The sequence below is a fragment of the Miniopterus schreibersii genome, assembly GCF_964146895.1.
Source record: "Miniopterus schreibersii genome assembly, chromosome: 7".
NCBI classification, from domain to species: Eukaryota; Metazoa; Chordata; class Mammalia; order Chiroptera; family Miniopteridae; genus Miniopterus; species Miniopterus schreibersii.
In genome coordinates, this window is record NC_138108.1 from 11,426,509 (window position 1) to 11,439,237 (window position 12,729).

The window sequence follows — 12,729 nt, forward strand, 5'->3', positions numbered from 1 at the left end:
AGGGCCACTTAACCTTGCCAAGGCTCAGTCCCCTCACATGGAAAACAGGGCAAGTACCATCTGCCCCATGCAGGGAGTGAAGGGGCCAGCGAGCAGGGGCTGGTCCTCTGTGCCTCACCTGGCTCAGCTGAGGTGCACAATTCCAGTTTGCTTGAGCTCTCAAAGGCTGGAAGTGGCAGAACAGCCACGTGACTAGCAGATTTCTTTTCTCTCTCAAGAGAGAGGCTTTAAATTCTTCTTTCAGGGCAGGCTGCTTCTTTGCTGAGAAAAATACACTCTAGGCCCTTTGGCTAATGATAAGGAAGCCAAGCATTTATCCTGGAATGGGAGAGTTGGTGGGGAGCCAACTGCCCTGCTTGACAATGGAAAGGCGCTTGTACCTTGGCTGGAGTGGCATCTCTACAGGTATGTGGGGAACAGGAGAGGGCCTGGCTTTCTCCTCTCTGGGTCCTGATGAGCTGGGGACCGGGACCCTGAGTGCGGCAGACTTGTGCCACTCCATGTGGGGGAGGCAGGCCTCTGAGACTTACCGTTGGTTTTGGGCTAAGGAAACCTGTGAATGGGGCTCAATGTACCTACATTTTTACAGGTTTCCACCATGTGTTCCCTGCTTTGTTGTCCTCATGCTTTTAGTCAAGTCATACCTTAGCCGGGTCCAAGCTGTGCTGCCGAATATTGGGTGGTGGGTCCCTGCGGAGTAAAGGGAATGCAGCTGCCTGGGGAAAGCCATTTGTGGGGCTCCAGGAGGTGAGGGCAGAAGACTGTGAGCATTTCTCAGGATTCTACAACATACTTTGGGGGCAGCCTGGTCAAAGAGGGGACATCTGCTGTCAGCTGGGAAGGCTTGCAACCTCTAGATGTTTGGGCAATAAAGGAGTTGTGTCATCCCCTGGCCCACAGGTCCCCCGGGCCTCCCTGGAAGGGAAGAACACAGGAGCACAGCACACCACTGAGCTCTCGAAACAGCTTTATTGACTTCCAGTGTTTCCCTCTGGTCTGAGCTCAGCCCAGCTGGCTTTGATAGGTCTCTGAGATGCAATGTCACAGGGTCTGGCAACACCCCGGCTCCACCACTCCCCTCCCTGGCCACTGGGCTCCCCAGGCAGGGAGGAGGAGAGGCAGCTCAGCTGTGGTGTTGGAGAGAGAATGGACAGCAGGGTCAGAGGCCATAGAAGCCATACAAGCAGCAACATGCCTGGAGTACCCATCGCATGCCAATCCCACACACACATACACACACACACACACACACACACACACACACACACCAGAGGGCCCTTGCCTTCAAGCTCTCTGCCGGTCCACACCCATCAGCTTTTTAGTGATCCCACCCCAGCTTGTTCCCCAGACCCCAGTACTGCCCACAGGAAAAGAGCCTCTCCCAGATGTCACAGGACTTTGATTTGTACACACTAACCCCGCTGCTAGCAAGAGGTGTCAGGGGAATGGAAGCTTGGACCATTACCCCTTCATCCACTTTCTCACCACCCCTGTTAGGGACATAGCAAATGATAAGATCCCCCATCTCACAGAGAGTGACAGGCCGACCTGGGCTGGAACTACATGTCCCAAGATGCACAGCTCCATAACCACACACGGCTTCTCCCAAGCATGATCTACCAGAAATGAGGCAGGGTGTGTTGCATTCTGGGACTAGTAGTCTCCAAGAGACAGCACCAAACACCCAGTGAAGAGTTTACAGGCTAAGACTACTGACGCCTCCCACCCGGCCCCCACCCACCACCCAGCCCAGCTCTATGCTCAGCACAGGTGAGGGAGAGGAATGGAGGGTCCCCTCCCAGTGCACAGGGGAGGGCGCTGTCCTGTTGGAACTGTGCATCGACTCTGGATCCCGGACATCCAGCTCAGAACACATCTGGGGAGAGAGTGGGGGTGGGTGACAGGAGAGAGGGTCAGCAGCAAGCCTTGAAGGATGGTGCCGCAGAGCATGCAGACCTGTGGCCTCTCCCTGAGCCCTGATGCATGGTGAATAGAATGGGGCACAGTCCCCTCGTAGGCCTCCCTCCTGGGGCACCCTGGCCCTATCCCACCTCTCCAGGGTTAGCCGGCCTCACCTCTGCCTAGTCCCGAGGCCTAGGGCAGGCTGAGGCAGCAAGGAAGGGAGGAGGAGTGGGCTCCGGTTCCGAATCTGGATGGCCGGCCGAGAGGCTCCCGCCCCACCCAGCTAGCCTCCCCAGAAGACCTTATGGCCCTACGGGCCACAGCATCTTCCTCGCCACACTGAGGCCTTCTTGGGAAAGGAAGAAGGGAGTCCTAGCCAGACGGCAGTGAAAGCAAGCGATGCGGCCCGCGGGGAATTGCAGAGAGGAGAGTGTGAGGAAGAAGCAGCAGCACCAGAAGGGAAGCAACAGAGACAGTCAGAGCTCAACACAGCACAGAAACCAGGGTGCAGGTGCCTGCAGCTGGACAAGGAGAGCTGAAGACTCCCCAGTGTAGCTGCCGACTCGGGCTCAGAGAACCCCAGGCCAAGTCCTCCTTCCTTGACATCATCAGCAACACAGGTGGCAGAAGACCTGGGCACAAAAGGCCTGTCCCAAACCACTAATGCCCCTTAGAAACCCCCTCATCATATAAGAAGTGCATCTGGCTTCTCACATCCTCCCACAGCCCTGAGGCCCTCACCCTGGCTTCACCAGGGACCTATCAGTTCAGCAGAGTCCACACAAGTTCAGGGGACCTGGAGGGAAACCTGTAGGGCAGGGGTGGGGAATGTCCGGCCCATGGGCCTTATAAGGCCAGCGAAATCTGGTCTGGCCCTGCCAAGGCAACCACAGGCGAGACTCGAAATTCAATAAATCTAGGTTTCATAGCTAATTTTTAAGTTGATCATTTTGTATGGCCTGCAAGTGGTGTTATAAATATCCAAACGGCCCTTGGCAGAAAAAAAGTTCCCCACCCCTGCTGTAGGGGGAGCATGGAATTGGAGGGGCCAGTCCCTCTCTGTTCTGACAGTGAGCAGGACCCCAGGTCACCCTGAATTGGGGTGAGTTGAGCCTGGCGTTCAGAGGATGAGGCACCGAGAGGCTCTATCCTCCAGGGGTGAGCTAGGCTTGGCTGCGTCACCCCTTGCACTCTCATGAGTCCCCCCTAGGCCTGGATCTTGGTACTGGGCCTTGGGCTGCCCCTGCCGTCTTCGCTGTGCCTCCCGCCCACCTGCGGGTTTCTTCCCAGCTGCCTCCATCTCTGACAAGCTGTAGGCCATGGCGAGCTGCAGGTCCTCATCATCCTCGGAGAGATCGCTTTCAGAGGGGCGTGAGGCAGGGGTCCGCTGCACCTGCATGCCCCCAGATCTGGAGGTGACAGACTGTTGCTGCTCCCGACGGCTCAGCTCCAAGCCCAGTGCCAGGTCATCTGGGATACCTGCAGGAGTCGCCGCCACAATGACGCCCTCTGGCCCAGGCCAGGGAAATCCTGCCAGGCTGCCTCATGCAGCAACGGCTCTGGCCACTGCCAGCCCCTTTCAGAATTGGCATTCGTGAATTTGAACACCTAGCATAGTGGTTATGAGCATGGGTAGGTGTTCAGCTCCAGCAGGTATGAGCTATCTCCTTGGGCAAGTTATTCCACCTCCCTGAGCCTCCCTTTCCTCATCTATAAAATGGGAATGGTGAGAAAGCCTACATCATCAAGGTGTTCCGATGATTAAATAAGACAGTATAGTGTTCCCAGGGTTGGCAGGCATGAAAGGGTAGCCAAGGTGACCACCCTGTACAGCAAGGTGTTGTGGCAAGTGTTCAGCTCCAGGAATCTGCGTCCTGAGTTTCATTCCTGGATTTCCTCCTTATTAAGTAGGGCAGAGCCTTGGACCTGGGGCACTTGGGTTTACGGCCATTTAAATGTGCTGAGGCGCAGCCTCCTCAAATGAAAACTAGGGCAAACACCGACTGCCCTGCTTTCCCCTGGCTGTTTGAAGAATACAGTGGATGTGGTATGTGTGCAAGCATTTTAAAAATAGTAGAGATCTGCAAACATACCCCACTAATGATGACGGTGATTAGCTGGCCCTCTGAGACTCCCCAGTTCCCTGTCCTGGCCCCTTCCCCATGATTCCATCTGGAGATCCTGCAAGTCTGGCCTGTGGATGTTATTCTGCCCCTCCCCCCTGCCCGAAGGGAGTTCAGACTGCAGCAGTTTGGGGAGGGAGCCCTGGGGCCTGGGGCTGGGGCTTCCTGCCAGGGGCTGAGTGGCAGAGCTGTTCCTCACCATTGATTGTGACTGACTTCAGCTGCCCGTCTTCCTCCACTTCCACCCGCTCCTGCCCGTTCTCCATGATTCTGTGGGAGACAGCACAGGTCATCAGTGGGAGTCCTGTGGTGCTTGTCCAGGCTCTGGGATGCTGCCAGACTGGCCTCTGCCCTCAACGGGCTGACTTGCTAGTTGTACGCAGCTCCCCCTGCACCCGGTATGGTCCCAGAAGGAGCCCTCACCTGCGTGTCGTGATGCGGTGTCCTTGGACAAAGGTGGTGGATGTAGAAACAGAGCGGAAAGCACTAGCCCCAGGACTGAAGGAGAAAGACGAGGAGGAGAACTCTGGCATTGGGGCAGAGGAGGAGAGGCTGTTAGAGGCGGCTGCAGTCACAGTGGGCCAGGAGCCCCTGTGCCCCCCCCACCCCCCAGGCTCCGGATGCACCAGCGAGAAGACTTGGAAAAGCCACTGAGGCTGAGATGAGGGGTTCCAGGACAGCTTTCGAAAACAGGAAAGTGGGACAGGACAGCACTTACCGGAGTGCCCAGGGAAGGAGGAAGAGAAGGAGAAGAAGGGGCCTGAGTGTCGGGAGCCCCGGCTCTGAAGCTCTGAGAAGGGGCCCAGGTCTTCTGCAACAGTAAGCAGATTAGCAATCATCTGGTGAAGGGACTCCCCCTGCCCCCCAGATATGTGAATCCTGCTTTTAAGCTAGAAACATAAACTGCTAAGCAACTGGGTACCTTTCTGATTTTTCTCTCTTCTGCTTGGACTTATTTACAAGTTAAATTCCTTTTTAATATTATATATGAAAAAGTTCACTAGTAAATTCTGTCCACAATAAAGAGTAAGTGAAGGAAGGGGGAGGGAAAGAGGGGAGGAAGGGAGGACAGATACTCCTTCGACATAAGATCAGTGTGGTGCAATGGCAGGCAAACATGGCAACAAGTCCTGCTCTGCCATCTGCTGTGTGTCTCTAAGCAAGTGACTCGAATGAGCCTCAGTCTTGTCATCTGCAAATGGGGATAAAATTATCTACCTCACAGGGTTCATATTAATCATTCCAAAAAATGGTCTCTGTTGTTGTTTGTGATCGCTGTCACATGAGCCTTGCTTTCATGACTGTCATTGTGGAGGTCTAACAATGTATCATTGTTATCATTTAATAAGACAAGTCTCTGAAGTGTCACTACAGGGTCACTTGAGTTCAGGCCTGTGTAAGGTTCTGTCCTTGTTCTCACTGGACCCACTCCCACGAAATCTTCAGTCCGTGGGATTCTGCTTCCCTCTCAGCCTCCCCTCTGAGGACCTTCCAGCTGAAGGAGGGTGGGTCTGGAGGGGGAAGTCAAGCTAGTCAGAGGCCTCCTGAGTCCACTCACCAAAGAGCTCCGCAAAAGGGTCTCCACTCCCAAAGAACTCCCGGAAGACCTCCTCAGGGCTGCGGAAGGTGAAGGTGAAGCCAGGCCCACCGCTGCCAGCTTCCGGCCGAGATGGGCCAGTTCCTGGGGGAGAGGCAGCACAAGGAGGGGTGTTAGCGTGTATATCTTGCCCGGAGCCAGGGGACTCCACCTAAGGCATGGCCAGGAGCCCTGAGAGAGCACCCATTGCAAGAATCTGCCCTCCCCCTCTCCTTCCTGACCCACTTCCACCCCTGGGCCCCACCGCTCCACCTACCTGCTCCAGTCAGCCCTTCCCGGCCATAGCGGTCATAGACCTCTCGTTTATGCTCTGGAAGAAGAGACCAGATCATTTCTCCCTCCCTTTGGGATGACTGCCTCTCCTTTTGGGCTAAGACCCTCAGAAGGCTGCCCAGAGACTGACACGTGGGGGCAGCAGGGTGCACAGGGGACAGGGGCTATAGGTTCTAGCTGCAGCTCAGCTCTTCTCATCTGTAAAATGGACATAACAGCACCTACCTCCTAGGGTCGTTGCAGGATTAAATGAGATAATCCATGTAAATAGCTTAACACAGTGCCTGATATATAGTAAGTGTTTCATAAATGTTAGCTCATTTATTACTGTGTCATTATTGATCAGGGTTCAGCCTAAATGTTGTTGTCTCAGAGAGGCCTTCTGGGACCTACCCAACAAAAATTGCTGCCCGTTGTTCCCCATCACACCCCCTGCTACTTTCCTTTTGTCTATTTATTTATAATAAATAATACTATACTTACGGAATGCTCCTGTCTATTTATTTACTCGGTTAGTGCCAATCTTCCCTGACCAGAATGTGATAAAACCAACGGAATGAGGACACTGCCTGCTTGTCTCCACTGTTCCCCAGGACCCAACAAGGGCCCAACCCCATAAGCATTCAATGAATAGTTTCTGAATGAATGAAAAAAAGACCTGGATTCATATTCCAGTTGTGTGACCTTGAACAAGTTACCTCACCTCTCCCAGCCTCAGTCTCCTCGCCAGTAAAATGGGGGTGATAAGTCCTGCCTCACAGGATGGCTGTGAGGACTCATGGAGATTACACCCACCAATGCCTGGCACAGAGGAAGCTTGGCATACACTGGTCAGGGCCTATGCTGCAACTACCAGATCCTGGGGAGCAGACACTGAGCACAGGGGATTAGGGGAAGAATAAAAAGGTGCTTTGCACATAGTAGGTGCTCATTTGAAGGAAAAAAGTCTCAGAATCCCTGTGGGAGGGGGGCACTTCAGTGCCAGCTTGGAAAAGGCATGGCTCTGGGAAGGAGTGCAATGGGGCATGAAGTGGGGGTGATGGGTGCTGCCCTGCCCTGACCCTGGCCTTACTGTCTGACAGCACTTCATATGCCTCGGCCACCTCCTTGAACTTCTTCTCAGCAAACTCTTTATTATCCGGGTTCTTGTCTGGGTGCCACTGTAGAGCCTTCCGACGATACCTGCAGGAAGTGGGTTTGGGGGAGGGTCAAGGGACAAATGCAGGCACCTTCCATCAGAGAACCGAATGACCCATTTTCCCATTAGCCAATCAATGTCCTTTCACACTCAGAGCCTGGCCCACCCCAGCTGCTGGGGTGTTTTAGTGGAGTCCCTATCTCTCCTCCGCAGCCATCGCCAGGACTACTTGTATTAACAGCTGATAATGAAAGGGAGAGAAGGCCCGAGCTCTAATTCCTCCCTGAGGCTCAGTGGGGCTGGGGTTAAAAGGTGGGGGTACATGTGGCCACGGAGGGTGGAGGGGCAGTGGTCCCTCCTGGTCCCACTGCCTGGGCATCTTTGCACTGCATGCTGAGAAAGCCCACATCTAGGGGCTGGGGGTTGGCAGAGGAGCGGAAAGGAGGGAAAGGGAGAGTTTACGAAACACGGACCCACAGTGCAGCTCCCAGCACAGCTTCCCAGCTATGAGCTTTCTCCTACTCACCAGGGGTCTCCTTCCTCCTACAGATGTCAAGGGCCTGGTTACCTGAGCACTGCCTCTGAGGGGCCCCATGGTGCCGGGGGTGGGGGGTGGGGGTGGAGAGGCTTCGCGGCGCGCAGGGGAGGCACTTACGCCTTCTTGATGTCATCAGCCGACGCACTTCGCGGCACATCTAGGATCTCATAGTAGGATGCCATGGCAACTCGTCAGTAGTCAGGCGGGCCTCCGTGGGGCTGCAGGAAGGAAGGACGAGTCAGGCAGAAAGACCCAAGGGCGCCTCCCTGGGGCTGGAGCCCCCCAGGGGGGCGGGGGCGCTCCCAGAGGGAAGCGGAGCCCACCGGGCTCTGCTCGCGGCGGGTCACTGGGCTCGCTCGAGCAGCCTTATCGGGCCCCGCAGGCCGGTGCCACTGGCTATCTCGGTGCCCAGGCCCGGGGAGCTCTATCGCAGCCCCCTAACTCCGCAGCCAGGCCCAGGGCCCCCAGCCTGACGGGGCACCCTGCCCGCACCTCCTCCGCCCGGAGTCCTCGGGCCCCTGCGGCGCCCCGCCCCTGCACCCCGCCGGGAACCGTCTGGCACCCGCGGCCGGCTCGCGGCTGCTGCGTAGGACGCTGCGGGCCCAGCTGTGCGCGCAGGCATGCGTCAGCTGCGCGGAAACTACTAGAGGCTCGCAGGCGGCCGGCTTGGCCTGTCACCCGGGGTGCGGGGAGACGGAGGGGAGGGGGAGCGCTGCTGCAGGGGCTGCCGGGAGATGGGGGCGGGGCCGGCTATTTTGGGCCGGCACCAAGACGACGTCATCCCCAGCTGGGATCTGGGAGGCCGGGGCGAGCTCCATCCGGGTGCGACACACTTGCCAACCAGCCAGCCACCTGGCCCTTGGTCCCTCTTTCGCTTTTCTATAACAGGCTCGATGATCGATGGCTACTCACCCCGGAGGAAATCGCCACCTCAAGGATTCACAGAATTCCCTTTGGGCCTAAGTCCTACCCCTTCTTCAGATTCCAGCTGTAGCCCCAGGTCCTCAAAAGAGGCTGCCCCGACTTACCTGAACGGGTCGGACCTGCCTCTCGTGGTATCTGTGGCACCCTTAATCACACTTGTCAGAGTTACAGATTAGCATTTATATGTTTATTTGATTGACATGCACTTCCCCCACTAAAATGTAATAATTCCACAGGGCAGAGCTTGTGTCTTTTTTGTACTAGAGTATTAGGGCAATGGTGGGGTTAAAAAGCAACCACTGGATAATTAAATCATGAACAGATTCGAACCTCTTATTGACAGTTTTGACACATTTTGAGAAGTGGGGTTAAAGGGCAAAAAGAAAACAAAAAGGAGCGGAAATTCCCTGGTTTCAAGGTTTTCCTTCCCAAAGTGATCCTGAGTAGATTTCCACCTCAGAATGATTCCTGAGTTCATGGGAGATTTAGAGACCCTTCCAGAATTGGCTTCTGTTGATATCACACAGGCCAATCCACCAAGCATGAATTGAGCATCTTCTGCATAGTAGATGTTGCCAGGATATAAAAAGAAGAATGTGGCCCAATCCCTGCCTTCCCAGAGCTCCAGCTTGGTAAGATACCAGACCATTAATACAACCCACTGAGACACCCCAAGGCTTTGGAAATAGACCTGGGCTTGCAACCTGGCACTACTGTGTGACTTGGAGAAACCACTGAGGACTCAATTTTTCCTCCGTAAGTACAGGTAACGTCTAAGGCTGCTTGAAAGTCAGATGAGATGGGGTATGTAGTCCATCTAAGTGCAGATCTTCTTTGGCATCAATATTGTCCCAAGCAGTAATGGTTATGGGAGTCCAGAAGAGTATTTTAGGCTTTGTGACCCAGAAATGCTTCACCAAAGAGAGGAGCTTGAGCCAGATATGAGAAAAGAGAGTGGTGTGCATTTGTCCAGTTGTCCTGGCTTGCCCACACTCTGAGCCTCCTGCCTACATCTGGGGAATTCCCATTGCGTAGGTCTTGATGGCAGGCAGGCCGGCCACCGCCTGCCAAAAAGCCGGGACAGTTGCTCTCCTAGACTTCTCGGCTCCAAGGGTGCAGGCAAAAGACACAAGCTCTGCCAGTGGGAAGCTCCCCCTGGGACTTTGAATCTGGATCAAGTCACAGAGAAGCTGGGGCAGTTGAGAATTCATTTCTGCACTGGTTGGCAGTGGAGCCAGCAGCGGCCTCTAGTGTCTGGAGGAGAAAATGTCAGCCTCAGTGCCTGGGTGAGAAGGGGCTTCACTGCAGTGAGTAGAGGGGACAGCGGTGTTTTAAGCAGGCTGTCCACTGTGCCCTGATCTTGACTATGGTGCTGGCTGCCCAGATTCTCTCGATGCCTACCTGTTTGCAGAGGCTTGTTTGGTGACCCTCATATTGATTTTGTGTGCTACCTGATATTGCTCCAAGGCCGTGTGTGTGTGTGTGTGTGTGTGTGTGTGTGTGTGTGTGTACGCACACGCCTGCTTTCTTTTTTTAATTTGCCAGAGTTAATTTCTGCTGTTTACAGCAAGAGTCTGACTGATCTTGGTGTAAGAGGAAGGAATAGGTTAGGTTAGATCACTCTAAAATCTTCCAAATCTCTTTCTTCTCACTTCTCTTATCTCCACAGATAAGAGCACCTACCATGTATGTAATTATATTAAGATCGGAATACAAAAAGGTTTAAGTTCCAGTCCTTGTACTCAAGAAGATGAAAGTCTAGTTGGGACATAGACAAATATCAACTGAGGGAGATTATATGAAACATATCTAGTAAACAGGGTTAATTCCCTTTGTTCACAAAGAACTCCAACAAATTAATAAGACAAACAATGCCATTTTTTAAAATGGGCAAAGGCCACAGACAAGACAGTTCACAGAAGAGAAAGTACTGACTTTTAAATAATTGAAAAGATGCTCAATCTCATTCATAGCAAGATAATTATAAAGGAAATCTGTGGCAAAATACTGTTTCACTTATCAGAGGTCACTTATCCAAGGTCAAAAGTTTAATACATTGTATGGGTAAGGCTATGGGCATAGGCATTTTTGTACACTGGTAGAAGGAAGGTAATTTGGTAAAACTGCTAAAAAGAGCAATATGGGATATGTTAAAATTAAAGGTGCATAGCCTTTGACCAACAATTGCAATTCTAATAACTATGGTTGTACATAGGTACAAAGAAGTATATACAAGGTTTGCAGCATTCTTTTCAATAGCAAAGAATTGGAAACAACCTAAATATCCATTGGTAGCACACTGGTAAAGTAAGTGATGGAATACAATGGAATACTTTATTGCCACCAGAAAGAATGAGGTATGTTCTGATGTAGGCCATCTTCTATAAAAAACAAAGTGTTCTAGATGTGTATACACATATTAGTATATACATAGATGTCTCTGGAAGGAAATACTAACAAAAAAGTTAACAGTGGTGGTTGCCAAGAGGGGAACCAATGAAGGAAATATTTTCATTGTATAAACTTATGTTTGCTGTTTGTAAATCTCTTTGGTAATTTTTGAATTCTGAAGCATGGGCACATAACTGTACAAATACAAAATTTTTTAAAAATCTAGCTGGGAAATTATGCTATTGACAAGAAGCTAAGTGCTACCATACAAGGCAGGCCATGCCAAGTACTAGATGAGTGATAGAGACACAGTAAGGGCTGGGAGAATCTAGAAGGGGCAGAGCTCCCAGGGTTGGATGGTTTCTGGGTGAACCTGACCTAAGCTGGAAGGAACAGCAACATTTAGACAAGGGGTGGGGCGGGGGGTGGGGTGGGGGGATCCAGGAGGAGAGATTGGTGAGAATGCAGCTTTGGAGGCAGGCATGTTCCTGACACATCAGAAGTGAGAATATAAAGGTGTTTGGTGGGATCCAAGGCTGAGAATCTCTCCTGTGTCTGCCTGCAGGAGATAATTGTAGCCTGGCTTTAGAAGCATCAGGGATGAAAGCATTCCTCTGCACTGGGGGAGTCCCCAGGAGCCAGGCTGGGTGGCACTCCCAGCTGCCCCATGAAAGTCAGTGTTGCCACCTCCTCACACCCACACCCAGTCCAACCTAGGCCTGCCGGTGCCTGCCAGCAGAGTTTCTAGCTGGGAGGCCTTTTGGAGTCTGAGAAGAGATGGCCTTACAGCTGCCCAGGGTGGGCTGGCTAGTACAGTGGACAAGAGGGGAGCCTGACTGCCTTTCTGGATGCCCAGCCATCCTGGCAGGTGAAGACTCGCCTCCGTCTTGACCTCCCAGCTGGCCTCTCCCAAACCCTCACTTCACCTCCTATGAGATGTTGGGGGTTTGGGAGAGGGCTTTCCAGAGGGCCCTGACAGCCCCAAAACTTGGCCCCAAAGATGCCTCTACCCTTGTTCAGCCCAGAAACTGGGTCCCCACACCTCCTTTCAACATATGCCATTCACCACATTGCCTGGGCAGGGCAGTGTCAAGGGGAGTGTCAGCCCTTCCTGCCTTTGAAGCATGTGAGTCACTGCCTGGGAATTGGGGCCTGGCAGGCCCAGAAAAGGTGGTGTCTAGAGGGGGGCCTAGAACTGCTATAGGCAGGAGGGGAGTCATCTAAAGAAGGAGAGGGCAGCACATAAGCTTTGGCTCAGGCCGGCCTGGGTTTGAATCCTTATTCCTCCCTTTACTGGCTGAGTAACCTTGAGCAAGTCACATAACTTCTCTGAGCCTCAGTCTCCACATCTATAAAGTAGGCATTCATTTAACAAGTCTATTCAACAAATACTGAGTAAAATATGTTGGACAACATTCTGGGACTGAGAATAAAACAGGCCTTATTCCCATGAAGCTTTCAGTCCAGTGGGTATAAGAAGATAATATGGATACAGGGCCTAGTACATAGTAGTTGCTCAATAAATGACAGTGATGTCTTGGATTTTGAATGGCTCCCCACCCAAAAAAACCCCTCTTCCATTACCAGATTTGAAACCAGTCAAGAAAGAGACACAAGTCAAATAGAGATTTAGAAATTAGTTCTCTTAGTGAAAAAATAAACAGATTCGAGGATATAGCTGAGCTAGTCAGTCAAAATGGGCATCTGAATTAAATTACCCACCGCCAGCACCACACACATATACACACAACTCTTCCCGGGACAGAGCTTCCCCTGTGAGCTTATTTCCTCAAATTGAAAATACTTGCTCTCTCTGAACAAATGATTCCAAACAAGCATGAAA

General features: G+C 52.6%; 1 protein-coding gene across 6 annotated transcripts; it reads right to left on the minus strand.

Annotated features, from left to right (window-relative positions):
• Nucleotides 1-949: 949 nt before the first annotated feature.
• On the minus strand, nucleotides 950-8,251 carry DNAJB2 (DnaJ heat shock protein family (Hsp40) member B2). Of its 6 annotated transcripts, none has more exons than XM_081142142.1 (10): nucleotides 8,064-8,251; nucleotides 7,689-7,789; nucleotides 6,968-7,077; nucleotides 5,879-5,932; nucleotides 5,584-5,706; nucleotides 4,744-4,836; nucleotides 4,449-4,551; nucleotides 4,225-4,295; nucleotides 3,175-3,381; nucleotides 950-1,876 (listed from the first exon to the last, which is right to left on the minus strand). In XM_081142142.1, the coding sequence occupies exons 2-10, from the start codon at nucleotides 7,751-7,753 to the stop codon at nucleotides 1,866-1,868; spliced, it is 837 nt and encodes a 278-aa protein (XP_080998268.1). In that variant the 5' UTR covers nucleotides 7,754-7,789; nucleotides 8,064-8,251; the 3' UTR covers nucleotides 950-1,865. The 6 variants fall into 6 exon arrangements, with proteins under 6 accessions (XP_080998268.1, XP_080998269.1, XP_080998266.1 ...); XM_081142143.1 differs by having other exon boundaries at nucleotides 952-1,876; nucleotides 4,744-4,833; nucleotides 8,064-8,154; XM_081142140.1 differs by lacking the exon at nucleotides 950-1,876 and having other exon boundaries at nucleotides 2,930-3,381; nucleotides 4,744-4,833; nucleotides 8,064-8,154.
• Nucleotides 8,252-12,729: the final 4,478 nt, after the last annotated feature.

What these genes read in the sequence shown, in the direction of transcription:
- DNAJB2 (XM_081142138.1), bottom strand. Translation starts at nt 7,753, where the DNA reads ATGGCATCCTACTATGAGATCCTAGATGTGCCGCGAAGTGCGTCGGCT. An exon ending in GCTGATGACATCAAGAAGGC is followed by an intron (nt 7,078 to 7,688) that starts GTAAGTGCCTCC and finishes CACTTCCTGCAG; the next exon opens with GTATCGTCGGAAGGCTCTAC. An exon ending in GGAAGGGCTGACTGGAGCAG is followed by an intron (nt 5,707 to 5,878) that starts GTAGGTGGAGCG and finishes CCTCTCCCCCAG; the next exon opens with GAACTGGCCCATCTCGGCCG.